We start from the raw sequence: 27836 nt of genomic DNA on the forward strand, positions 1-27836 counted from the left end.
AGAAAGTGTACCCAGGATTTTCCACATACTTACACCAATGGGTAGAGAGTCAGTGTGTTTTAATACAGGCAAGTCATACTCCACTGGGTGATTTTCTTCCACGCTTTCTACCAGGACAAGTGCTAACTTCCCCTTAAGCTTTAAAAGGGCAGAGCCTTTGTGAATATTTTCATTGTTTTTAATTATTTATAACAAAAATCATTTCCTTGTGAGAAAAAAAATTCCCACAAGATTTCTTCTCCAGCAAGAATGAGTCTGTCAAAGAACCTTCTGTAAAAATAGTGCCCCTTTTAAAACATTAATATGACAGGTAAACATTGTCTAGCCTAGTAATAACTTGCAAACAACAACAAAAATACTTCTAATTTAAGAAAGATGTATTTAGATTGCAACATTGATGGCCTCCATTGTGTAAGTATTTTTAAATTGTTATCACTTAAAGTGCTAATCTGAAACTCACCGTCACAAATAGCAAGAGATATTGATCAAATAAACTCTTTTTTATGGTTGATGAATGTCGGTGAGGATGCTTGAGAGAAATCTTTCACTCTATGTTAAATATCCCTATGAGATCTTTGGGATTCAGCTGAGAAAAGACAGCCTTGGTTCAATGTGTCACCCAGAGCAGTGCAGCAATCCCTCACTACTGCGGTAACATGACAGCCAGAAGCTTGTGCCCAGGTCACAGAATCACTGAATCACAGGAAGGGTCAAACTTTGAAAGAGGCCATTCAGCCATCATCTCAATTCTAGCTCAATGAAAGAGCTAATTCCATTCCCCTTACATCTTCCCATGGCCCTAAAAATTTCCTTGAAGGTGCTTATCCAGCTCCCATTTGAACACCATGATTGAATCTGCCTTCACTTTACATCCTGTACATTCCTCATGTCACTTTGGTTTTGTTAGACAGTCTCTTTCATTCTTCGTCTGCTTCCACCAATGGGAACAGTCTCTCTCCTTTCATTCTCTCTAGACCCTTCATAATCAGTTTCCTTCTCAACCTCATCTGTTCCAAGAAGAGTAAACCCAGATTCTCCAGTCTATCCACTGCTGTAAGCGGTGTAATTGCTGTAATTGTAGTGGTTAGCACGACGCTATTACAGCGCCAGCGATCGGGGTTCAATTCCCGTCGCCATCTGTAAGGAATTTGTATGTTCTCCCGTGTCTGAGTGGGTTTCCTCCGGGTGCTCTGGTTTCCTCCCACATTGCAAAGACGTACGGGTAGTTTAATTTGGGTTTAAAATGGGCGGCGCGGACTCGTTGGGCCGAAAGGGCCTGTTACCACACTGTAAATAAAATTTTAAAAAAATTTATAACTACAGCCAGTCATCCATGGAATCATTTTGCTACATCACTTTTGTACCCTGTCTGAAGCCTTTACATTTTTACTATATTTTCCAGCATTGTCTGAAACTGTGTAATCTTAGTACTGGTAGGAACAGTAAAACACTTATGCACAATACTGGTGGAGATAGTTTGTCACTGTATAACAATGAGCTCCAGTACTTTTGGGAACAGGCCTGCTTATCTATTGGTATTGGTATTGTTTTATTATTGTCACTTGTACCAAGGTACAGTGAAAAACTTGTCTTGCATACTGATCGTACAGGTCAATTCATTACACAGTGCAGTTACAATGAGTCAGTAGAGTGTGTACACTCGGTATCTATAAGACTGGGGTATAATACTTGTGAAGACAGATCCATCGTTATAAAACACTGGGGTGCAGAAACGATGGCAGTGAATCATGTAGTACAGGAAAAGAGAGGACAGGTCTGTCACTGTGCTTCACTGAGGCACAGGTCGGGTAAATTGGCAAATTTACCTCAGCACCATTGAAGTGAACAGGAGCATGTTCACCACCTCACTTCCTGAAGTCAGCGAACAGCTCTTTTGTTTTGGTAAGATGGGCATGGAGCTGACGGCCACATGAGAGAGAATAGGCTACAGAAAAGGAATTGCTCCAAGGGTCAGCATAGGCTTGATGGTCTGAATGGCCTCCTTCTATGTCATAAGATAATATCAAGATGAAGATGGAGAGAAGTACCGAAGCTGGGGCAAGTAGACAGGTGTGGGGGCAGCGATTGGGCATCAGCGGCAGGGAGTGGGGAACTGAGAGGAGTGGTGAGGAAATGGAGAGGGGGCGGTGAAAATGATCACTTTAAACATGACCAGAAACGTCAATATCGGGTTATGTGGTCAAAGTGAAATGTGTTTCCCGTGGGTGGCCCTGGTTCGAGTTCAAAATACTGTGCACCACTCTCCAAACTTTATTGCAATTCCAGCTTCCCTAACAGTTCACCCTTCTCTGACCCCACTTCCCTAGTTCTGCTTTAATTGTTTAATTCCCTCTTAATGTTGTTCAATATGTCTGTGATAATGATTTCATAATCTAATAACTGTTTGCATGTGCTTCTAACCTTCTCCACCATGCTTGTTAAGCTGAGTGTATCTTCCCTCTTCACTAATTCTTTAATTATTAGAAATACTATATGGGCCACTACGTAAATTCAGACACATTGTGGCTCTCTATTAATTTTCTTTGCATTTTTAAGACTGTCGAACCAAACTCTTTCACAGTAATGAATGGGACCAATCACACCATTGTGTGCACAAGTTTTAGCATTTGATTTTTGAAGGGATGTTGATGACGTTGACTTGGTGAGTGTCAAAAAGCAATGAAACTGGCTTTGAACCAGAGTTAAGAAGAGCAATACTCACGTCCTGGATTGGAGAGTTAGTTGCGTTGTAACCCGTGCTTCCGTAATGCGAATTGGTTATAACACAATTAATAGATTTTGGAACACCATTTGCATTGCGCAGGCTGCATTGGTTATTACGCGAGTGTGGTCAGGAAAATCTGTGCTTTGAAGGCAACTATAGCCTTCTGTCCTGAAGAAGGGTCCTGACCCGAAACATTGACAGCCTCCTTTTCTCCACGGATGCTGCCTGGCCTGCTGAGATCCTTCAGCATCATAGTGTTTTTCATCTGGATTCCAGCATCTGCAGTCCTTTGTTTCTCAACTATAGCTTGTTCCGCTATAATGTAACTTTCTATAAAACAAGGTTTCTTAGGAACTTAACTACCACTTTACAGCAGAACTACCTGTATTAGATATAAAGAGAGGTTGAACAACTTGGATTGTTTTCTCTGGAGCATCAGAGGCTGAGGGGCAAGCTGATCCAAGTATCTAAAATTATGATAGGATAAGTTAAGATGAGATCAGATTTCTTTATTAGTCACACGTACATCGAAACACACGGTGAAATGCATCTTTTGTGTAGTGTGTTCTGGGGCAGCCCACAAGTGTTGCCACGCTTCCAGTGCCAACATAGCATGCCCACAACTTCCTAACTTGTACGCCTTTTGGAATGTGGGAGGAAACCAGGGCACCCGGAGGAAACCCATGCAGTCACGGGTAGGACGTACAAACTCCTTACAGACTGTGGCCATAATTGAACCCGGGTCGCTGGCGCTGTAATAGTGTTCCGCTAACCGCTACACTATCCTGCCTGCCATAGATAAGGTGAATAGTCAAAGTCTTATTCCCATGATGGAAATGTCAAATATTACGGGGTGTAGCTGTAAGGTGAAAGGAGGAAAGTTTAAAGGAGATTTACGAGGCAAGTTTTTTACACAGAGAGTGGTGGGTGCCTGGAATGCACTGCCAGGGGAGGTGACGGAAAAGGTATGACAGCAACATTCAAGAGGCATTTAGCCAGACACATGAACAGGTAGGGAATGGAGGAAAATAGACCAGACATCATGACACCAGACCATGATGCAGGCAAACTGCAGGCAGATGTGCAGGTTAAATTGACATCATGGTCAGCACAGACATCATGGGCAGAAGGGCCTGTTCCTGGGCTCTACTATGTTCTGTGCCAGAAACAAATAAAGAAGGTGATTGGTCAGCTAATTCTCCACTGTAAGTTGCCCCTGGTAGGATCTGCGGAGAGTCAGTGAGAATGTGGGGAGAATAAAGAAACGGGAATTATGTTGGGTCAGTGTAAATGGTTGGTTGATGGTCACCACAGACTCAGTGGGTCAAAGGGCCTGTTTTTGTGCTGTACCTCGCTCTGAGTCTAAGATTGCCTTCTTAGGGATGGAAAGCTCCCAGTTATCTGAAAATGGGTGACAGGGAATTCGCCTCAATAATAAATCCATTCAAAAGCTAGAACAGCCCAGGAGAGAGAAAGAAACTCTGGGATAGACCACATTGGCCAAGTGGCTTTGTTCTGTGCTGTAGATAATTGTTGGCACTTTTTACTGACCATATATCCTCCTGTGCCGACTCTTGGGGTTTCAGTATCAATGAGAGTCCCATTTATACTTATCAGTGTTCACAGTGTGGTGGGACTGTCCCCTGTGCTGACTCTTTCCTGTGGGCTAGTATGTGTCCCGGGCAAGAACCTTCATACATGAGGAGAGATCTCAATGAAACTTGCAAAATTCTTACAACACTCAAGAGACTGGATGTAAGGAGAATATTTCTCCTGGATGAGGATTGTAGAACCAAGGTCCACAGTCTCAAAATAAAAAGGCCATTTAGGTCTGAGATGAGAAGAAATTGCTTCATTTAGAGGGTGGTGAATCTTCGGAGTTCTCTACCTTGGAGCACTGTGGATGCTCGGTCTCTGAGTTCATTCAAAACAGTTGGGTAGATTTCTGGATATTAAGGGAATCAAGGGATATGGGAATACAGCTGGAAAATGGCATTGAGGTCAAAGATCAGCCATGATCTCGATGAATGGCAGAGCAGGCCTGAAGAGCTCGACGGTCGACTCCTGCTACTAATTTATATATTTTTTCAGAGTTCCTTTGTTGCCATGTATGAGGCTGGTTACCTTGGAAACACCAATTGGCCAGGAGACTGTAGTTGGTATGAAGGCCAAACGCAGGTTGTGTGAACTTGAATGGATTAGCATCAAAAGCAGCAGTGTGTCCAAAAACAATACAACTCATTAATATAATGAGTGCTATAAGCAAAAAAAAAACCCAAGAGCATTAAAATTAAAGCATGCCTGTGTTTTTAAAAATGCCAATCATTTTGTGTTTGTTTATTCACAAGAGGGGAAACTATAATCTGGAAAATGTTATTTTCATTCTATTAAATTCTGTAAAATGTAGCTGTTTTTCTCCTAATCACCAGGCATCTGGTGCCTGTGGCAACTTATCAGAAACATGACTGTGCTGTGAGATGACACAGAGAATCATAGAGCAATTCAGCATCATCAGACACCCATTTACTCCAATCCCAGTTTCTTCTCCCCACATTCCCATCAATTCCCCCTCAAGTTCTACCACTCACCTATGCTCCTGGGGCAACTTACAGCAGCCAATTAAACTACCAACCTGCACGTCATTGAGGTGTGGGAGGAAACCGGAACACCCGGAGGAAACCCATGCAGTCACAGGGAGAATGTTAAAACTCCACACGGAGAACACTGGAGCTGAGGATTGAACCCCAGTGGCTGGAGCTGTGAGGCAGCAGATCTATCAGCTGTGCTGCTTCCTTTGGAGGGGACAAAAGACAAATCCTGAAGAGCTGGAAATAAAAAAAATATTTTAAAAAAGCAGGAAATACTCAGCAGGTCAGGCAGCATCTGTGGTGAGAGAACCAGAGTTGACAATGCAGATTGAAGACCTTCCATAAAACTTTGATAGTTAAAGAGACCATAGACCATAAGACATAGGAACAGAATTAGGCCATCCAGCCCATCAAGTCTGCTCTGCCATTCGATCATGGCTGATTTATTTTCCCCTTTCAACCCCATTCTCCTGCCTTCTCCCCATAACCTTTGTGGCCCTTACTAACCAAGAACCTATCAACCTCCGCTTTAAATGTATCCAATGACCTGGCCTCACAGCCGTCTGTGGCAATGAATTCCACAGATTCACCATCCTCTGGCTAAAGAAATTCCTCCTCATCTCTCTTCTAAAGGGATGTCCTTTTATTCTGAGGCTGTGCCCTCTGGTCCTAGACTCTCCCACTACTGGAAACATCGTCTCCACGTCCACTCTATCCAGGCCTTTCAATATCTGGTAGGTTTCAATGAGATTCTCCTTCATCCTTCTAAACTCCAGCAAGTACAGGGCCAGAGCCATCAAACACTCCTCATACATTAACTCTTTCATCATCAGGATCTTCCTCGTAAACCTCCTCTGGACCCTCTCCAGCGCCAGTACACCCTTGCTTAGATACAGGGCCCAAAACTGCTCACAATACTCCAAATGTGGTCTGACCAATGCTTTATAAAGCCTCAGCATTTCATCCTTGCTTTTATATTCTAGTCCTCCCAAAATGAATGCTAACATTGCATTTGACTTCCTTACTACCGACTCAACCTGCAAGTTAATCTTTAGGGAATCCTGCACTAGGACTCCCAAGTCCCTTTGCACCTCCGATTTCTGAATTCACTCCCCGTTTAGAAAATAATCTACACTTTTATTCCTTCTACCAAAGTGCATGACCATACACTTCCCTACGCTTTATTCCACCTGCAACTTCTTTGCCCGTTCTCCCAACCTGTCCAAGTCCTTCTGCAGACTCCCTGCTTCCTCAACGCTACTTGTCCCTCCACCTATCTTTGTATCATCTGCAAACTTGGCCACAAAGCCATCAGTTCCGTCATCCAGATCATTAACATATAATGTGAAAAATAACGGACCCAACACTGACCCCTGTGGAACACCACTAGTCACTAGGAAGGGAGAGGTCGTAGGAATTAGAAATAAAGAGGAAGAGTGTTTGAAAGGGTGAAAGGCAGGACAGAGTAAGTAACAAAAGGAGTGGAGTAAGAGTGACAACTAAAATATACTCCGAGTGGGTGTAAATTGGAACATCAAAGTCAGGATCAGATCTTACTGAAAGGATATATTACGTCTGATTGGAAGATGGCGTGTTGTCCCTGAAGCGTACACTGATCATTGCAGAAGAACATAAGAAACTGAAGCAGGAGGAGGCCAATACATCTCATTGTTACAAGTCTGTTTGCTATTTGGTGATGGGAGGGAGGGAGGGAGAGAGAGAGAGAGAGGGAGGGAGGGAGAGAGAAAGAGAGAGAGAGAGAGAGAAAGAGACACAGACAGACAGACAGACAGCCTGTCTTCGGGATGGCAGATACTTTGGAACAAAGCAATGGAGATCTTTGGAGATTGAAGTGTCGTATGGGTTCCATTGTGGAACATGTGGATTTTGTAATTTCCCTCTACATCTTCTCTTCAGTCAACGGTGGTTTTGCAAAAGCCTTTTGCTCACGTTTCACCTTATGACTTGCTGAACTGAACTTTGAGAACTATTCCTAGACTTGGGGTTTGGGAATTTGCCACACACACACTTTGAGTTTAGTTTTGGGGATTATGTTTGATATCTAACGTTTTTATTTTTCTTATTATTACAAGTAGTTATTAATAAAATAGTTTTTAACACTTGTACATGACTAGGTATGTTTCTATTGTTGCTGGTACGTAACATTATCCTCATAGCAACCCTGGCCTCACCTTGTCAGAGAGATTCCCTTTGTCCTATCCATCCCTCCCTCAGCCTCATTGCAATTTAAAACTAATTTATGTTCTCGTTTTCCAAGAAGGGAAAGAAACAGTCTTTGACCTGAAATGCTAATTCTGTTTTCCTTTCCATAGATGCTACCAGACTTGCTGAGTGCTTCCACCTTGTTCACTTGTTATTATTTAAAAGGTCAGGTTACCTGATTGTTCTTGAACTATTGTTTACACCATGGTCAAGAAGCTCAGGGTGATATAGGCTGCATTCAGTGGCCCAGATCAATTAGTCCTCAGTTTATCTCACCTGCCTTCAATCATTTTTCAAGGTACAATGAAGTCAAATATTTCACGATTTCCCCATAACTGAATGTTATGGGGAAATCAGTCGAGCTGCTGCCTCACACTGCCGGATATTCGAGTTCAACCCTGACCTCCGGTGCTGTCTTTGTGGAGTTTGCATGTTCTCCCTGTGACCCTGTGTGTGTCCTTCAAGTGCTCTGGTTTCTTCCCACATGCCGAAGATAAATATAAATTGCAGAGTGGCAGAATCTGGGGGAAGTTGATACGAATGTGAGGAGAATAAAATGAGATTAGTGTAGGATGAGCACAGACGTGGACTAGATGGCAGCATGTCTCAGTGGGCTGAGAGGATTGTTTTTCTGCTACATAACTCTATGACCAAATGATACTGGCTCTCGGTCAGTCCTTTGTCTCAGTCAGAGCACTGTGGTGATTGCCTTGGTGTCAGTCACTCACTAAACCTCTCCTCTCCCCGACCTCTCCACTGCCCTGACCTCTCCACTCCCCGAACTCTCCACTCCCCGACCTCTCCACTCCCCGACCTCTCCACTCCCCGACCTCTCCACTCCCCGACCTCTCCACTGCCCCGACCTCTCCACTCCCCGAACTCTCCACTCCCCGACCTCTCCACTCCCCGACCTCTCCACTCCCCGACCTCTCCACTCCCCGACCTCTCCACTCCCCGACCTCTCCACTCCCCGACCTCTCCACTCCCCGACCTCTCCACTGCCCCGACCTCTCCACTCCCCGAACTCTCCACTCCCCGACCTCTCCACTCCCCGACCTCTCCACTCCCCGACCTCTCCACTCCCCGACCTCTCCACTGCCCTGACCTCTCCACTCCCCGACCTCTCCACTCCCCGACCTCTCCACTGCCCCGACCTCTCCACTCCCCGACCTCTCCACTCCCCGACCTCTCCACTGCCCCGACCTCTCCACTCCCCGACCTCTCCACTGCCCCGACCTCTCCACTCCCCGACCTCTCCACTCCCCGACCTCTCCACTGCCCTGACCTCTCCACTCCCCGAACTCTCCACTCCCCGAACTCTCCACTCCCCGACCTCTCCACTCCCCGACCTCTCCACTCCCCGACCTCTCCACTGCCCCGACCTCTCCACTCCCCGACCTCTCCACTCCCCGACCTCTCCTCTCCCCGACCTCTCCACTCCCCCGACCTCTCCACTCCCCGACCTCTCCACTCACAAAACCATTCCAGCCCTTCAAACCTCCTTTGGAACCCTCCAGAACTGTGAAGAAGAAACACGTTATGTTTGTTCTTCATCAAGAAACAAACTTCACATGGGTTTAATATTTGAACATTTTTATTAACCAACACCAAACTGGCTTGCTTTCCCTCTTATTTACAGCCACTTCCAGTTCCCCCATGTGACCCCTTGCATTGCCCACTGGGAACTGTAGTTCTTTATTATAACTACATAATAACTCATAATAACACAAAACATACAGGAATTTTTTTGCTCTTCGGTTACCTTACCCTTGGATGAAATAGTCCTGAGGCTGCACCATTGCAGTCCGTTCCCTGCTTTTTCACTGCTGGTCTCAAATTTCTGCTGGCCAATTGTTGTTGTACTGGAACTGCTCGAAAAACCCAGCAGGTCAGGCAGCATCTACAGAAAGAGAAACTGTTAACGTTTCAGGTCGAAGACCCTTCATCAGGCCAATTCTGATTTTCCAGCCTTTTCTGTTTTTATTTCAGATTTCCAGCAGCTGCTTCCTTTTTGATTTTCAGTCGCTGTGCTGGAAATGGTCTGACACCTGGTGACTGATACTGCATACTGCAGGACCGGCACAGGAACATGAAGTTCAGTGCAGTCTACAAGAGTGGAAGCTTATAACCATTGTACAATCAGCAGCTTCTGCATGACAGAGTACAGGCAGTGTGTATACCACAAGGTTCTGGTGGAAGGACTAGTCAGAAGGACACTCAGCCATGTGCAAAGCTTGCATTTTAATAGAATTTACAATTGATCTCAGTGTTATTAACAATGACCCTGCATCCTACAATATCAAATATCAAGTGTTCTGCTAATGATAAAAGGTTGTTAAGTAAAGCAATATTTGAAGGACTTGTTCCAACCCGGTGTAAGTTTCCCTCCATTAGATCCTAACAACTAAAAAAATGTATCTAAATATGTGGTTAAGTCTTTTACCTGAACAAAGCACGATCTACTAAGTGGGCATCCTTGAAATATGAGTGAGCACACGGCCGAGGAGGCAGAGAGCAGAGATCGCAGAGGGAGAGCAGTGAGAGAGGTCGAGGGGGAGGAGAAACGAGGAGATCGCAGAGGGAGAGTAGTGAGAGAGGTTGAGGAGGCGGAGAGCAGAGATCGCAGAGGGGAAGCAGTGAGAGAAGTCACGGAGACTAAGAGCAGAGATCGCAGAGGGGAAGCAGTGAGAGAGAGCAGAGAGCGCAGAGGGGAAGCAGTGAGAGAGAGCAGAGATCACAAAGGAGATCACGATCTACCACCAGTTCTTCCCCCTTCCTTTAATATAAATGGACTCTGCAGGCAAATAACACTGGACAAATTGGGAAAAGTTGCATTCCTTTAGCACCTTTCGCAACCCGGCAAAATCCCCTTTGAAGTGCACTCACTGTGGTGATGTGAATGATGTGGTGGACAATGCAGACATAACAAGATCCACAAACAGCAACGAGCAACAGATAATCAGTTTTCTGGTGACATTAGGTCAGAACACCAGACCTGATCTTCCATATGATGCCATAGGGTCTATTATCCCCTTTTGTACCACCAGACTTAAGGACGGCTTCTACCCCACTGTGATAAGACTATTGAACGGTTCCCTCATACAATGAGATGGACTCTGACCTCACGATCTACCTTGTTGTGACCTTGCACCTTATTGCACTGCACTTTCTCTGTAGCTGTGACACTTTACTCTGTACTGTTATTGTTTTTACCTGTACTACCTCAACGCACTCTGTACTAACTCAATGTAACCGCACTGTGTAATGAATTGACCTGTACGATCGGTATGCAAGACAAGTTTTTCACTGTACCTCGGTACAAGTGAACCAATAGCAATACCAATGGCAGATCAGACTTCAATTTGAGAGGTCCTAAGAGATTGCAGCTGCAACGTTTTCATTAATGAATGTCACTCTAGGTTTCTATGTTCATATTTCTGGGGGGAGTCTTACTTTTCAGAGACAAGTGTGCAAGCACCTGGTCCTTTCATTCATCTCTGCCTTGTTGTAAACTCAACAGCCTACAAATTGAACACATTTGCACGCAATTTTCTTGCACACATCATGCATAAGAGCAAATTTTACCTGGGCTAGGTCACGCTCATGATCATTTCCAGACACTGTGTAATTGATGTGGGCACTTCCATCTAAAATTTACCTTAATGTGCCTGATGGTTTTTGCAGCATCAGTCTCCCAATTAATTTCATTACAGGTATAATTTCGTTGGAAGCACTCAGCAGTTCATGCCATATCCGTAGAAAGAGAAACAGTTAACATTTCAGGTCTGGGACCCCTCATTAGAACTGCGAAAGAGAGAAAAAGCCAAGTTGGTTTTAGTACTTTTCCCTCTTTCCCAAGTCTGAAGAAGGTCTTTAATCTGAAACATGATTGTTTGTCTCTCCACAGGCGCTGCCCGACCTGCAGAGTGTTTCCAGCGTTTTCAGTTTTTATTTCGGATTTCCAGCAGCTGCGTTTTTTTTTGATTTTCGGGTTTAATTCCACTGTGGGTCATGCACCACACCTGTCCTCGCTCACCAGCATAACTTGAAGCTTATAGGTGCAACCTACTACCTTTGTCAATGACTCACAAAAAAAATAAACAGAACCCCAGCCTGCAGGGGTCAGAAATGAAATATCGATTACAAGTTCAGTGCTGTGATATTGATGTCTGGCAACTTTGTTTTTTTTAATGGTCAGAGATACGGAAACAACCACTGCCTATCACTGGCTGTACATTCACTGTCCACAGCCTTACATAATCACTTCTGAACTGTGTGCTGTGACCAATGGCTGCTTGATGACATTGAAATGTACAAAATTCACGTGGGGTTTGACTGGTAAATGCAGAGATAATGTTTCTCTTGGCTAGGATGGCAGGGTCATGGTCTCAAAATGAGGGTTTGGCCATTCAGGATTGAAATGAGGAGATATCTCTTCAGCCGGAGGATATTGAGTCATCTCTGCCCTCAGAGACTGTGGAGGCTCAGTTGCTGAGTGTTTTTGAGACAGGGATCAACATATTTTTAAGGATTGAGGGAATCAAGGGACATGTGGTTAGCCTGGAAAAGTGGTGCTGGTAATTGTCATCAGTAATTTGTCATCAGACATCAGTATTGTCACATATATGATGAGACGGACTCTGATCTCACAGTCTACCTTGTGACCTTGCACCTTATTGTCCACCTGCACTGCACTTTCTCTGTAGCTGTGACACTTGACTCTGTACTGTTATTGTTTTTCCCTGTGCTACCTCAATGCACTCTGTACTGACTCAATGTAACTGCACAGTGCAATGAATTGACCTGTACGATCAGTATGCAAGACAAGTTTTTCACTGTACCTCGGTACAAGTGACAATAATAAATCAATACCAATGCCAATACAGTGAAAAGCTTTTGTCTGTATGCCATCCAGACAGATCTTTCCATACATAAGTACATTGAGGTAGTACAAAAGGAAAACAAAACAGGATGCAGAATGTAGTGTTACAGTTATAGAGAAAGTGTAGTGCATGTAGACAAATAAAGTGCAAGGCCTACGACAAGGTAGACTGAGAGATCGAGAGTCCACCTTTAATGTATAAGAGGTCCATTCAAGAGTCTTTCAAGAGTCTAAGAGTCTCAAGTGTCTTATAATAGTGGTTTAAGTTGAACCACAGTCTCATGGAACAGCAGGGCAAGAATGAAAGGCCAAATACATACAAACTAGTAACAGGAGTGGACCACTCAGTCCCTCAGGTCTGCTCCAGCATTTAGTAAGATTGTGGCTCATCTGATTATAATCCACCTCTGCATTCCTGATTCTCGGCAGTAAGTTTTCATTCCCATACGTTTATCTTAAAAATATTGAAAGACTTTCCTTCCACCAAGAGTCCCAGAGACTCGCAACTAACCAAGGGAGAAAATTACCTGGTCCCTGTCTTTATTTTTAAACAGTGATTCCTAGTTCTAGATTCTCCCCCAAAAGGAATCATCCTCTCCACCAGGTGAAGATTCTTCAAGATCTTATATGTTTCCATCAAGACCCTTCTCCCAAACTCCGGCAGATACAAGTCTAAGTGGCCAACACCTGCTTCTATTGCTTGTGTTCTTATGTTCTTCAGCCTGCATCACACGGTGGAATGGGACATACAACAGCCACATGGGCCCATCAAGAAGCAGCCCACTGTATTATCTGTAAATTGGTGGTTGACCTACTGGTGATTAAGGCAATAGAAAGCCCATGGGAAAAGTTACTTAGAACAATGCACTAATAGAGAAAACAGGAGTCCTCAAGATGAAATGAATGCTTGCCCTGACCTGATTTGACTTAATACCTTGACTACCAAAGGGAAGGTCCTCTACTCTCAGCCCTGCTACTATTACCAGAACTGAACCAAGCAACCATATGGGCCAACATTATGATTCTTTCTTTCTTTTCCAATCTTTTTATTAATTTCCAAATTAATAAACATAACAGTGGTAATTATACACATGATACAAACAGGTCAGGATTGCAATAATAACAATTAACGTATACAGACACAAAGAGTAAAATGTGTAATCTGAACCTCCCAATCTCTTGATAATTAAACATGAAAAAGATTTTAAAAGAAATTTAATTATATGAAAAAAAACAAACCAAAAAAAACAATAACAAAATAACAAACCAAGTAGTAATAATAAACAAAAACTTACATAAAACTTAACAAAAGCTGGGCTGTCATATTTCATCGGTTAAAAGCATTATTATGTCATTAACTCTGCTCCTCTATACTCAAATAGAAAGTTATTGAAAAGGATTCGGAGAAGGTCAGCTTACATCATATGAAAATGCTGAATAAATAGGCTCCAAGTTTCTTCAAATTTAACCAAAGGCTCAACAGTACCACTCGCAATTTTTTCTAAGTTTAAACATGTTATTTTGGGAAAACCACTGGAATGTAGTAGGAGGTTTAGGATCTTTCCATTTAAATAGAATGGATCTCCTGGCTATTAATGAAACAAGTGCAATCATACGACAAGCTGAGGCAGATAAATGGCCAGAACATTATGATTCTTGTGTTCATTTTATCTGTCTTGTATGATTACTTCTTGTATTAACTGTGGTAACTGCTGTTCCGTTAGGAACCATTTTGCAGTTGGGTCGGCTGTTTTGAGACAGTCAAGATCTTACAATTCCATTGAAATCAATGGGGAGGGAAGGCAAGGGGTTTCTGAATCCTGTATCATGGGTCAAACATCGGCAAACATCCTCATATCTGACCCTATGATGAAAGGAATGTCATGGATGAAACAGTGGAAGATGGTTGGGCTGGGACACTGCCCTGTAGGACTCCTGCACTGATATCCTGGGAGTGGCATGATTGACCTCCAACAACCACAATCTTCTTCCCTTGTGCGAGATATGACTCCAACCACTGGAGTGATTTCCCTTTGATGCCTACTCCCATTTTGAAAGGGGTTCTTAATGTTAGACTCAGTCAAATGCTGCTTTGATGTCAAGGTAAGTCACTCTTAGCTCACCTCAGAAATTCGGCTCTTTGGGATCCAGAGCTGAGTGTTCCTGGTGAAACCCAAACTGGCATCGATGTGTGAGTATATGCAACTTGAAAGCAGTGTCGATGACAGCTGACATCACTGTGCTGTTGAATGAGAGTCACCGAACTGAATGATAATTAGTCAGATTAGGTGTTGATCTATAGTCACTGAAGTTCAGGAGAATAAGAGAGGATATCATTCAGATAAACAAGGCTCTGAGGATCAACAATATAGGTACTGCTTCCTCTGGTTGGAGACTCTTACAACTGGTGAGTATCATCTCAGGAAACAGGGTCAAGCGCTTGGGACTGAGATGAGCAGAAACTTCTTTATACGGAGCATTGTGAATCTTTGGCATTCTCTACGTGAGAGAGCTGTGGATACGCAATCACAGGGAATGTTCAAGGCTGAGAATAATAGATCTTTGGACACTAAAGGAATGAAGGGAAGTGGGGAACAGATGGGGACAGGGACACGAGTGGTGAATGATGGAGCAGGCAGAAAGAGATTATGGCCTATTCCTACTTCTGCTCTCAATATCACAGCTCAAGAGAGTTAATCACACATTTGTTGCCATGGTTCCCAGAATAAGGCCTGTACTTTGAAAGGACTCAGCAGCTCCAAAATAATTTCTCAGTGACACTGTGAAAGGCAGTAAAGAAATGCAATGCCTTTACTCATCTCAGTACCTAACCTGTAGCACACACAACAGGCAAATCCCACTCTGCAAGATATATTCCACTGCACCAGTACAGTACCTACTCACTAGGCTGAGTAGCATTGGTGACAATCAAGTCAAAATTCATTTGCTGATTTTTCATATTGACACTACAACTAACACTAAATAAACACTGAAAGATCCAGCTCCATAGCTTTCAGTTTTTGCTTCATGTGAGGGAAAAGGCCAGAAATATCCTGGCTGAATAAATAGCAGGAAGCTGACAAATATGTTGCTTTCTCCTGTTAAAACTGATACAGTCAGTAAACTCATTACTTGTTAAAAATACTGCGACATCAAAGGTGGCTTCAGTGAATGTGCAGAATTGTCTGAAGCAAAAGGAACAAGAGTATACATCATATCAAACTTTTCCTTTAATAATATCTGGACTTTTTCAGAGAATTTACGATTAATCGTTAGAAAATTCATGTGATTAGTTTATCAGGTTGTGTTGAAATATTAGCAGCCATTTATAAGTGAAGTATTAAGTTAAGCCATTACTTTTTCCACTCTATACTTTGCATTTTCATCCTAAATAACGACAAATTGCTTTGAGCATGAGATTTGCTCAGCTGTTTTCCATCATAGTTTTTCACACTTCCACTTGAATAATTGCACCAGGAACCCTTGAGAAAGCTTCACCTTTGAACATTGGCCAAGGAGCCGTCCCTCATCCATCCCCAGTGAAGTGGCACATTTGTGGAAAGCCTTCACATTCCTGTCACGTTAAACTTCCCAGATAAGGTAAATGGCAGAAAGACCTCCGAGCAGAATGCCTCAAACAGACCGAAAACACATTAAAGGCTGCAGAGTACTTCCAAGAGGCACCATCCATTACATTCACAAGGGGGTCAAAGGACACCTGGAGAATGATGCCCCATGTTCTCTGGTTACATAAAATCTACAGCCTAGAAATAATTAAAGGTTCAATAACAGTGGATAACATATTTATACAAAACTTATTTTCAGCCAGATATTAGGGCTGAGATAGTTCTTTTATGAAAGTATGAAATATATCACCAAACATCTATCAGGTCTCCACTCAGCCTCCAGCGCTCCAGAGAAAACAACCCCAGTTTATCCAACCCCTCTATTGCTCATACCCTCTAATCCAGGCAGCACCCTGGTGAACCTCTTCTGCACCTTCGCCAAAGCCTGCACATCCTTGTAATGGGGCGACCAGAATTGAATGCAATGCTCCAGATGCAGCCTAACCAGAGTTTTATAAAGCTGCAATGTAATTGCCTGACTGTTGAACTCAGTGCCTCATCCCAATAAAGCAAGCACGCCATACTCCCAATATACACCCAGTCCCAGAGTATGAAAGGTCAGTGTCCCAGCGTATGGGAGGTACAGTCAGTCACACGCTGTCCCTACACACTGGGACCTGGTCGTACAGTAAGTCACACACTGTCCCTACACACCCTGGGACTGGGTGGTACAGTAAATCACACACTGTCCCTGCACACTGGGACCTGGTCGTGCAGTAAGTCACACACTGTCCCTACACACTGTGCATGAATATTCTCTGCATATTGATTGGCACATGAATATGCAGAAAATGGAGGGATATGGACCATATGCAGGCAGAAGGGATTAGTTTTATTTGGTGTCATTAGTTTAATTCATTTGACATCCAGACCCAGCATGTGTAAGAACAGTGTGTGATCCATTGTACTACCCAATCCCAAAGTGTGCAAGGACAGGGTGTGACCAACTGTATCACCCAGTATCAGAGCAGACAGGCTAAAAAAGCATCATCATCTTCCAGTTGGATGTAACCTTTAAGGTGAAAGGTACTCCACAGAGTCAATAAGCAGTTGAATCCTGTTACTTTAGTGACCCATTATTGGGGACTGTAACAGCACCATCACCTGTGGACCCATTCAAGGACTCCTGACACCACTATTTCTCATGATGACTGGGAGACAATCAAGCCTTGTTCAGGAAACTTTGGCTGTTGTTTGCTGATGACTTCTACCTTTCAAATTCATGATGTTACAATCAGCACTATTGTATTCACCTAATCCCAGTAGATATGCACTCAGTGGAGAGAAATCAAGCCAGAAGAATGGAGACATCAGGAAAATGGATTACATTCTGATGATCAGTTGCCAGGCACTTGCGCAGGCCTGGTTTGTGATGTTCCTTTACTTAAAAGTTTTTTTTGGGGGAAAAAAAACAATGAATGGTGAATTTGACTGTGCTGCAGATTAGATATCCCTTGTGGGTAAAAGGAAAATATCATTTATTTTTCACATCAGCTCTATGTTTTGTTTTGAGTTATGGGCATACTACATTCCGCAATTTGTTTTAATGGGTCATTTGCAGGAAGAAATTTATGCTCTGCATCTGCCACAAGGGTGCTCAATAAATTATCTGGGCCTTTTGACACCAGGCTAGAACAAAAATTCCCAAGGTAGCCAAAGCACTACCCTGCCATTAATTGTACCGCCTCGGCCCAATTCATTAATCCTGAGGTCAGACATGCCTGCCGCATTTGTTCCAACAATTCAAACTTGCTTTCTGTCTAAGCAGCCCTGTAACATAGCATGGAGCAGAGTAGCATTGGTTTCTCAGCCGGACAGCTGTAGGTTTGAGCTGTTTGTCACTTGTTAATGTCACATATTAATTTCAACAAACATGTGTCCAAGGCGTTCCCCGTTCACAACTTGCTACAAGTATCTGCTCTGGATGAAGATTCACCCCCCAGACATATCAAGAACCAATGCAGACTGCATCAGCATTAGGTGATTCAGAATGAAAACTTTAACAGAACATAGAACAGTGCAGCACAGAACAGGCCCTTCAGCCCACAATGTTGTGCCAACATAGCTATTCCCTCCTACCTACAGAATGCCCATATCCCTCTATTTTCCTCTCATTCATGTGCCCATCCAAGCCCCTTTTAAAAAAACCCAATGAATTTGCCTCCACCCCCCTATCAGGCATCCACCACTCTCTCAGTAAAAAACCTACCCCTCAAGTCTGTTCTGAACCTACCCCCCTCACCTTAAATGCATGCCCTCTGGTATTGGATCGGTCAATAATAGGAAAAAGATATTGCTTGTCCACCCTATCTATGCCCCTCATAATTTTATACACTTCCAACAGATCACCCCTCAGCCTCCGCTGCTCCAGAGAAAAGTGACATGAAGAATGAAACATCCCAATGTCAAAGCAGAGAATTAATTTGATTCTGTTCAGAAGTGGGCCACAAGGCTGCAGCTGCATAGTGGTAAATCACTGAACTTGTAGCCAGCATCCTGAACCATTGATCCTTAGACATGAGTTCAAACCCCACAGTAGCAGTTTGGGAATTAAAGTTCAAAAAATGACATAAAATCGGTAAGTTTTTTGTTCAATAGTGAGTCTCATAAATGTTAACCATGAAACTACTGGATTATTGTAAAAAGTCATCTGGTTCACCTCAATCCTTTTTACCCAGTCTGGCCAAGGTATGGTTGTTAAGTTCAGGGGCAATTAAAGATTGTCAGGGACATTCACATCTTCTGAACGAAGGGAAGTTGGTCCAGGTCAGTTTTTTGAAAGAACAGTCTGGTTAGATTCATACCTTTCTTATATTGTAATGGCCAGAGCTGCATACAGTCCTCTCACTGTGGTCAAGGTACTATTGTGTACCAACTCCAAACATGAGCTTCTGCTCTGGTCCAAAAGAGGACAAGTAACCCATGTGCCTTCTCAACCACTTATCCATATGCTCAAAGTTCACCCTGTGCCTTTAGGTTTCCAAGTATCCCATCATTAATTTTATTCTGCAGCTTCTACAGTGAGATTTCACTCCTGTTCCTCCAGGTTAAGCCTTTTCTAGAGGAGTAGCATAACTGCCCCAATAGTGAGCCCACGTCTTAATTGAGATGAGGAGGTTTGCTTTACACTTGAGGGGAAACAGAGAGGATCAGTTTGGACACTGGTTTCACACCCTGCCCAGCCCGACTGCGGACAGTCAGAACCCCAGACCTGAGGGTGCCGCCCGGGCGGACGCGAGAGGGTGAAGGTCCGGCGGACCCCGTCAGGTGAAGCAGGAGCGGGGATGGACAAGAGCCGATGGGGAAACTAACCAGGGAGTGAGCAACAGGAATCGGGGGCAGGAAGCGGGGTGGCGACCGGAAGCGGTCCAGCGCACCGGGGCTGGGCGAAGCATGAAAAGGCTGAGAAAAGCAGAGCGAAGGGAGGACGAAGCGGGTGGGGCAGCGGGCGGCGGGGAGAGGGGGGGCAGAGGAGGCGGCGGGATGACCCGGAGCGGATGGGACGGACTGGGTGCGGACCTAGCAGGGTGGAGCTGAAGCGGACCTGGAAGGAACATGAGAGGATGGGGTTGAAGCGGACCTGAAAGGGAGATGGTAGGGCGGAGTTCCAAGCGGACCGGGTAGGGTGAATGGCCAGGCGGACCGGGTAGGGTGAATGGCCAGGCAGACCGGGTAGGGTGAATGGCCAGGCGGACCGGGTAGGGTGAATGGCCAGGCGGACCGGGTAGGGTGAATGTCCAGGCGGACCGGGTAGGGTGAATGGCCAGGCGGACCGGGTAGGGTGAATGGCCAGGCGGACCGAGTAGGGTGAATGGCCAGGCGGACCGGGTAGGGTGAATGTCCAGGCAGACCTGGTAGGGTGAAGCAGGAGCAGGGCTGGACAATTAACCAGTAATGGGCCGCAGGCTGAAGCAGGGTGTGTGGAAGTGGACGGCGAAATGTGAAGAGGCTGTGAAGCAGAAACGATGCTTGTAGATGGGATCAGTGCAGATAGGTACAGGGGCAGCATAGACATGGGGGCCGAAGGGCCTTTTGTTGCGCTGATTTTAAAAAAGGGGAAAATGAAGCAGGTGAAGGCCACCTGAACCTCTCCCATATTCCCTTACTACACAGGAAGAAGCCATGTGGCCCATCGAGCCTATGCTAGCTCACAGAACAATCTCATTCTCATAGAACATTACAGCACAGTACAGGCCCTTTGGCCCACAATGTTGTGCCGACATTTTATCCTGCTCTAATATCTATCTAACCCTTCCCTCCCACATAGCCCTCCATTTTTCCATGGAAAATTTTCTAAGGGTCTCTTTAATGTCCCTAATCTATCTGCCCCACAACCTCTGCAGGCAGTGCACCCACCACTCTCTGTGTAAAAAAAACTTCCCCCTGACATCCCCCTTACACCTTCCTCCAATCACCTTAAAATTATGCCCCCTTGTGTTACCCATTTTTGCCCTGGGAAAAAGTCTCTGACTTTCTACTCGAACGATGCCTCATCGTCTTGTAGAATTCTATCAAGTCACCTTTCATCCTCCTTGTCTCCAAAGAGAAAAGCCCTAGATCCCTCAACCTATCCTCATAATACATGCTCTCCAATCCAGGCATCATCCCGGTAAATCTCCGCTGCACCCCCTCTAAAGCTTCCACATCCTTCCTATAATGAGGTGACCAGAACAGAACACAATACTCCAAGTTCTATTACCTCATTACCTCACTGGTCTTGAACTCAATCCCCCGACTAATGAAGGCCAACACACCATACGCCTTCTTAACAACCCTGTCGACCTGCGCGCAACCTTGAGGGATCTGTGGATGTGGACCCCAAGATCCCTCTGTTCCTCCACACTGCTAAGAGTCCTGCCATTAACCTTGTATTCTGCCTTCAAATTCAATCATCCAAAGTGTATCACTTCACACTTTACGGGGTTGAACTCCATCTGCCACTTCTTAGCCCAGGTCTGCATCCTACTAATTTTCTCTGGAACTCAATCTCCCTACATTCCCAGCAACTTGGCCCGGATTCTCCTGCTCACCGGCACACTAGGGTAATCTACAGTGGCCGATTAACCCAACAACCCGCACGTCCTGAGATGAAAGCAGAGCACCCGGACAAACACCATGTAATCACAGGGAAAACATGCAAATTCCACACAGGATTGAACCCAGGTCGCTGGAGCTGTGAGGCAGCAATTCTACTAACTGCATGTCCTGCCTGATCCTGGTCTGTATTTAATAATATCATGTCCTGTCTTCTTCTGAAGCAGCCTTTAGGGAAGCAGTCAGTATAGTTTACCTGGTCCTTAAGGATTTATTGACACAAAACCTTTCCTCTCCGCAGGCCCTGGGTTGAGTGCAGATGACGGAAAACACCAGCGTCCTTCACAACTTGATCTCTGACTGGGACATGGGAGAAACCACGTCCAATACTTCACTGGGGAATACCTCAATAGAGGCCAATGCCACCAGTTGCACGACAGGGGGAAGGCACAGTTATATTTTCCTTATGATCCCCATCATATACACCATCATCTTTGTGGTGGGGGTCTTGGGAAATAGCATGGTGGTGATCGTTATTTATTGCTACCTGAAATTGACAACAGTTGCCAACGTCTTCCTGTTGAACCTCGCCCTGGCTGATCTGATCTTCGTGATAACCTTGCCCTTCTGGGCGGCCTACACGGCCATGAAGTACCGTTGGACCTTCGGAAACTTCCTGTGCAAGACCAGCGCCACCGTTGTGCTGCTGAACATGAACGCCAGCGTCTTCCTGATCACCTGCCTCAGCGTGGACCGCTACCTCGCCATCGTGCACCCCGTAAAGTCGAGGACCAGGCGCACCGTGGTCCACGCCCGGATAGCTTGCATCGGGGTCTGGCTCCTGGCAGGATTTGCCAGCCTGCCTGCCACCTTCTTCCGCAATGCATCTCACTACGACCACTGGAATCGAACCATCTGTGCGTTCGATTACCCTCAGAAGTACCAGAAGCAGTGGATATTTGGCATGGCATTGCTGAAAACCCTGCTGGGATTTCTAATCCCACTTCTCATCATTTTGGTCTGCTATTCCCTCATCATCAAGAGCTTAGTGCAGACCTACCAGGTTCGAAGAAACAGGCCAACAAGCAACGAAGCATTTAAACTCATCGTGGCGGTTGTTGTGTCTTTCATTTTGTGCTGGCTTCCGTTCCAAGTCTTCACGTTCCTGGATGTGCTCTCCCGCTTAGAGATCATTCAAAACTGCCGCATCCCTGAAATTGTCGACACTTCGATTCCCTTCACCATCTGCATGGCTTACTTCAACAGTTGCCTGAACCCCATCCTCTATGGCTTTGTTGGCCACAACTTCAGAGAAAAACTCTTCCTCTTCCTGAGGTGCATGCCCCCTGAGATCAAGAATCACTCCAGTCTGTCGACCAAACTGAGCTCTTTATCGTACCGGACCATAGAATCACTGACAAAGCAGATGGACATCTCGAGTGCAGTGTAGGCTACCTTCCCAGTCCACCAGGATTTCCACATGTGCTCCAATTCCATTACTGATCAATGGTGAGTTTGGACTGATTGCAAAGCAGTACAGTGACCTAGATTACGATGGCTCTGTCCCTAGATTCATTTCTGTACATAAAACTGAAAAAAACCCTCTATAGCAATCCCTTCAATTGGAAATTCAGCCACTCGGGGAAGGAGAAGCAGAAACCAGAGTAGGTGGCCAACAAGGCAAGAAGATGTGAAATTCCTCAGCTTATTGCAACTGGAGGTTCAAGTCCAATAGTGTGGGTTAGCCCTATTTGAAATGATGAGTTACGATAGGAAAAGGAATGTTTGCTCCTCTTTGCCACAGCAGCTCTCAAATCCTGACCTCTATCACAGCAAAGGAGAAAACATCAGGCAGATGGGAACACTGAACTCCTGCCAGTTTCCCTCGAAGTCACACATCACTTTGGACTTGAAAATATGTCCCTGTTCCTTTACCGTCACTGGATCTAAATCCCCGAACTCCCTTCACCAAGAGCACTGTGGAAGAACATTCATCAGTAGGACAACGGCAGTTCAAGCAGGGGATTTGTCACCATCTTCTCAAGGGCAATTGGGTTGTAAATGCTGGTCTTGCCAATAATGCCCTCAACCGTTATGTAAACTGTCCCATGTATCAAGATGAATGTGCATTCTTTCAGACATCTACCTGTTCCACCTTTACTCAGACTCAAGGTAAAAGTTCATGGAATGAAGCAGGGTTTGCCTAACCAATATGCTGGTAGGGCCCCTAATACTGCTTCCTCAGTGCTAATCAACAGAACCCTCACAACCTACAATCTGCTGCAACATTTCGTTAAGTATATTCTTCACCCAACACAGTCCTGACAGAGAGGAGAGTTTCTGCTCCAGAGTCCTAGGTGTGGAAAGATGTGATGATCATTCAGGAACCACCAACCTGCTCTGCTCTTCATTCTAATGGCCGTTCCCAGGACTTGAGACTACATCACTGAGCTGATGGTGAAATGGGGCTGCAAGCGTCCTGTCCTCTGATTTCTCCAAAATACGTCGCTATCACCAACCAGAATTTGGCCAAGGAAAGTGCAGAGTTTCTTCACCATTTTCCATATGCAGGAGCATTCAGAGGAAAAGCTGGGCATGGGAAAACGATCTGGGTTTTGGCGTTTCTTTTGTGGCATTGGAAACTCATTACAAGCCACAATAGACTTGTTCTTGCACTACACACTTAACAATATATTACCATTGCAAGATGATTCCCATTGGCAAACAATGTTCGACAGTACACTGCACAGGGTGATATTTTCTCGCATTTTCTTACCACATGGATGGAGGCCAGTCAGCCCATTGAGTTATGCTAGCCCTCAGAGCATTCCTATTTCCCCACAACTTATTCTCTCCCATATACCCATTAACTCTCCCTGACTCTCCCGCCACTCATTCACACTCGGGGCAACTAGCCTAGCAACCTGCACACCTTTGGGATGTGGGAGGAAAGGGGAGCACCCGGGGCAAACCCACGTGGTTGCGGAGAGGACGGGCAAACTCCTCACAAATAGCACTGGAGGTCAGGATTGACCCAGGTTGCTGGATCCACGAGGCAGCACCACTAACTGCTATGGCATTCCAGGAGAAACATTTGGTTTTATGGGAGAAAGAGAGTTTAGAGAGAGAAGTGCAGAGTGTATGGCCTTGACCATTAAGGCACAGACTCCGATGGTGGAATGATTAAATTTGCTGATCTAAAGGCTGTAGTTGGAGGGCTGCTAAAACCACAGAGAAACAAATTATTCACCAGGAGGAAAAGATTTGCTGAGATATAACAAACTCCATAACCGCTCACCATCCCCGACTTTTGTACATTGGATGTGAACATTGAGAGGCCAACAAGCAGAGAGCGCCCCTCCTGGTGGGAGGTCCACCTTCTTTCCACTGGTGGAAGGGAAAGAATCCTCCCAGGAGCAGCCCAGCAGTGTGGGAGTGTCCCAACTTCCAGCTGCCTGAGCAGGCCGCTGATCTCCAGGAGAAGCCAGAGTGGGGTGGTCTTATTGCTGACTGACTGGTGGTGGGGGGTTTATTTGGTGGTGTAGCCAGAGCAGCAAAAGTCCAGGATGATCTTGGAGTCATACAGCACGGAAACAGGCCTTTCGGCCCAACCGGTCCATGCCGACCAAGATACCCATCTAAGCTAGTCCCATTTGGCCCATATCGCTCAGAAACTTTCCTATCCACGGACCTGTCCAAGTGCCTTTTAGATGTTGTCAATGTACCTGCCTCCACCACTACCTCTGGAAGCTCGTCCCATATACCAACCACCCTCTGGGTGAAAAAGTTGCCCCTTGGTCTTGAAGAACCCAGCGGGTCATCCTAACCCTGAAACCAACCCATTGTTTCATTTCTGACTGGACCACGGAAAATCCCAAATGAACTCCTGCTTATCTTATGAGGGTTTTTGTGTTAAATACCCAATCACTGCCTCAGACATGCCTAGTCTGCCCTGTTCCCCCTTAGCTCTAGGGAAAGACTAGGTGCCTAACATGGGAACAGCACAAGAAGCCAACCGCTATCACTGTCGGATCACCTTTGGTTCCAGTCAGGAGATCTGGAAATCCCTTCCCATCTTGGAGTCCGGTTTCAGCTTTATTGGTATTGGTATTGGTTTATTATTGTCACTTGTACTGAGGTACAGTGAAAAACTTGTCTTGCATACTGATTGTACAGGTCAATTCATTACACAGTGCAGTTGCACTGAGTTAGTACCGAGTGCATTGAGGTAGTACAAGTAAAACCAATAACAGTACAGAGTAAAGTGTCACAGCTGCAGAGAAAATGCAGTGCAGCAAGATGCAGGGTCACAACGAGGTAGATTGTGAGGTCAGAGAGTCCAGGTCATCGTACAAGGGAACCATTCAATAGTCTTATCACAGTGGGGTAGAAGCCATCCTTAAGCCTGGTGGTACGTGCCCTCAGGCTCCTGTATCTTCTGCCTGATGGAAGAGGAGAAAAGAGAGAATGACCCGGGTGGGTGGGGTCTTTGATTATGCTGGCTGCTTCGCCAAGGCAGTGAGAGGTAAAGGCAGAGTCCAAGGAGGGGAGGCTGGTTTCCGTGAAGCGCTGGGCTGTGTCCACAACACCCTGCAGTTTCTTGCGGCCGAGGGCAGAGCAGTTGCTGTACCAAGCTGTGATGCATCCAGATAGGGTGCTTTCTATGGTGCATCGATAAAAGTTGATGAGTGTCAAAGGGGACATACTGAATTTCTTTAGCCTCCTGAGGAAGTAGAGGCACTGGTGAGCTAAAATTCCTGGGAAGCGCAATCAGAGGAGAGTCTGCCAACCACAAATCCAGCAATGGATTAATCCCTCTCTGCCTGTTGTGTTCAAGGTATTTTCACATAAACACATACTAATCAAATAGATGTTACACAAATACTGGATGTATAACATTGCTGCAATTTGACAAAGTTATCCTGTGTTGCCGATAACTGAGCTTGGCTAGCATGTATTATAGAAATTTACAGCCTTGGAGACAATTCAGCCCATTGCCTCCATGCCTGCATGCTCAAAGGATATGTGTTTACATTGTGCAATTCAAACCTGCTATCTTAATTACGGGAGTTAAGGTTGTGAGGCACTCAAAGGATTCTCAGAATGGAGAGGAAATGAGATGCAAATTAGGTTGCCAAAGACATCAGGTTTCCACTTTTCTCTCCCCAAAAGAAATGAAGACCTCAGGCTGATTTGTCGGCTGGTCACATCCAGCAGATCACCAAGGTGTGGAGAGATTTCATGTGCAGGTCAACTCTCTGAGTCACAGTCCCTGAGAGTCACTCCCAGCCAAAGGAATGAGGAACTAATAGAACAGTACAGCACAGCAACAGGCCCTTCAGCCCACAATGTCTGTGCCAACCATGAGGCCAAATTAAATTAATCCCATCTGCCCACACATGATCCTTCTCCTTCCATTCCCTGCTTGTTCACATGCCTCTCGAACATTGCTGTCTTACCTGCTTCCACTACTTCCCCTGGCAGTGTGTTCCAGGCATCTTCCATTTTCCTTGTAAAACCCTCGCCTCCTTTAAATTTTCCCCCTCTCACTTTAGAGCTATGCCCCTGGTGTTTGACATTTTCACCCTGGGAAGAAGACTCTATCTCCATATAATAAATACTAGCATGACCAGTGACTGTGAATGAGTAGTAAAGAAAACAAGGTTTGCATGCCATTGTGTCAATCACTAGACGAGATAAGATTTCTTTATTAGTCACATGTACATCGAAACACACAGTGAAATGCATCTTTTTGCATAGAGTGTTCTGGGGGCAGCCTGTAAGTGTCACCAAGCTTCCGGCGCCAACATAGCATGACCACAGCTTCCTAATCTGTACGTCTTTGGAATGTGGGAGGAAACCAGAGCACCTGGAGGAAACCCACGCAGTCACATGGGGAGAACGTAGAAACTCCTTACAGACAGTGGCCAGAATTGAACCCGGGTTGCTGGCGCTGTTATGGTATTACGCTAACCGCTACGCTATCTATAGAAACATAAAAAACCGGAACAAGACAAGTCTATTCCGCACTTCAATCCTGCGCCACCACTTGCGACTAATCATCCACCTCAATACTGTACTCCCTTTCTCTCCACATGCCCCTTGATGCCTTTTGCACTGAAAGGAACACATCAATGTGTTCGCTGCAATGACTCTCTGTGTGGCAACTCACCCTATGAAACTTCATTCAATGCAGCACTGCCTACCATTTTGTAAACTTTCAGCTGTTGGGCGTTGCGTACAACTTGTGTACAGTGTATTTGATAATTTATCGTGTCTGATTCTCTTTGGTATTGCCTTTTTGTAAGCACTTGGTTCTCAAATAAAGTATTCCCTCTATTATCGCTAGTTATCTTGAATAAAAATATTTCAATGTGCTATAACAGTGGGCTGCCTCCATTATTTGAGGTTTGTGCTACATATCGACAGAAAGATCTTACGTTTATCCACCAAGTTTCATGACCATGCAATGACCCAAAGCACTTCAGACAATGAGATTCTCTCTGAAGGGAACTGTAGAAATTGCAGCGGCTGACAGGTGCACAGCAAGCTCCCACAACCAGAAATGAGATAAATAACCAAGTCATCTGATACTGCCAAAGCTCAGAGAAAGGGGCATCTGTGTGTGTTGGCTATGAATCCATTAGTAGACCATGGATTCAATTCCCATTCAAGCACAAAAGGTTGGCTGAGACTCCTCTGCATGGATAGGCTGGGATATTTTCCCCTGGAGTGATGGAGGCTGAGGGGTGACCTTA

At 45.1% G+C, this 27836-nt stretch overlaps 2 protein-coding genes across 3 annotated transcripts in view; both read left to right on the forward strand.

Annotated features, from left to right (window-relative positions):
* Positions 1 to 27445, forward strand: part of LOC127571658 (type-1 angiotensin II receptor-like) — a 28795-nt gene extending 1350 nt beyond the window's left edge. The window contains exons 1-2 of one of the 2 annotated variants that reach the window (XM_052018240.1): positions 18604 to 18622; positions 21380 to 27445. In XM_052018240.1, coding sequence (XP_051874200.1) covers positions 21398 to 22528 — 1131 coding nt within the window. In that variant the 5' untranslated portion in view covers positions 18604 to 18622; positions 21380 to 21397 and the 3' untranslated portion in view covers positions 22529 to 27445. Of the gene's footprint in view, positions 1 to 18603; positions 18623 to 21379 lie in introns of those variants that run through there. The other variant, XM_052018239.1, reaches the window with a different exon arrangement.
* Positions 1 to 27836, forward strand: part of LOC127571659 (carboxypeptidase B-like) — a 111012-nt gene that overhangs the window by 61146 nt on the left and 22030 nt on the right. The gene's annotated exons all lie outside the window — the stretch shown is intronic.

The sequence above is a fragment of the Pristis pectinata genome, chromosome 6 (assembly GCF_009764475.1).
Source record: "Pristis pectinata isolate sPriPec2 chromosome 6, sPriPec2.1.pri, whole genome shotgun sequence".
Lineage (NCBI taxonomy): Eukaryota > Metazoa > Chordata > Chondrichthyes > Rhinopristiformes > Pristidae > Pristis > Pristis pectinata.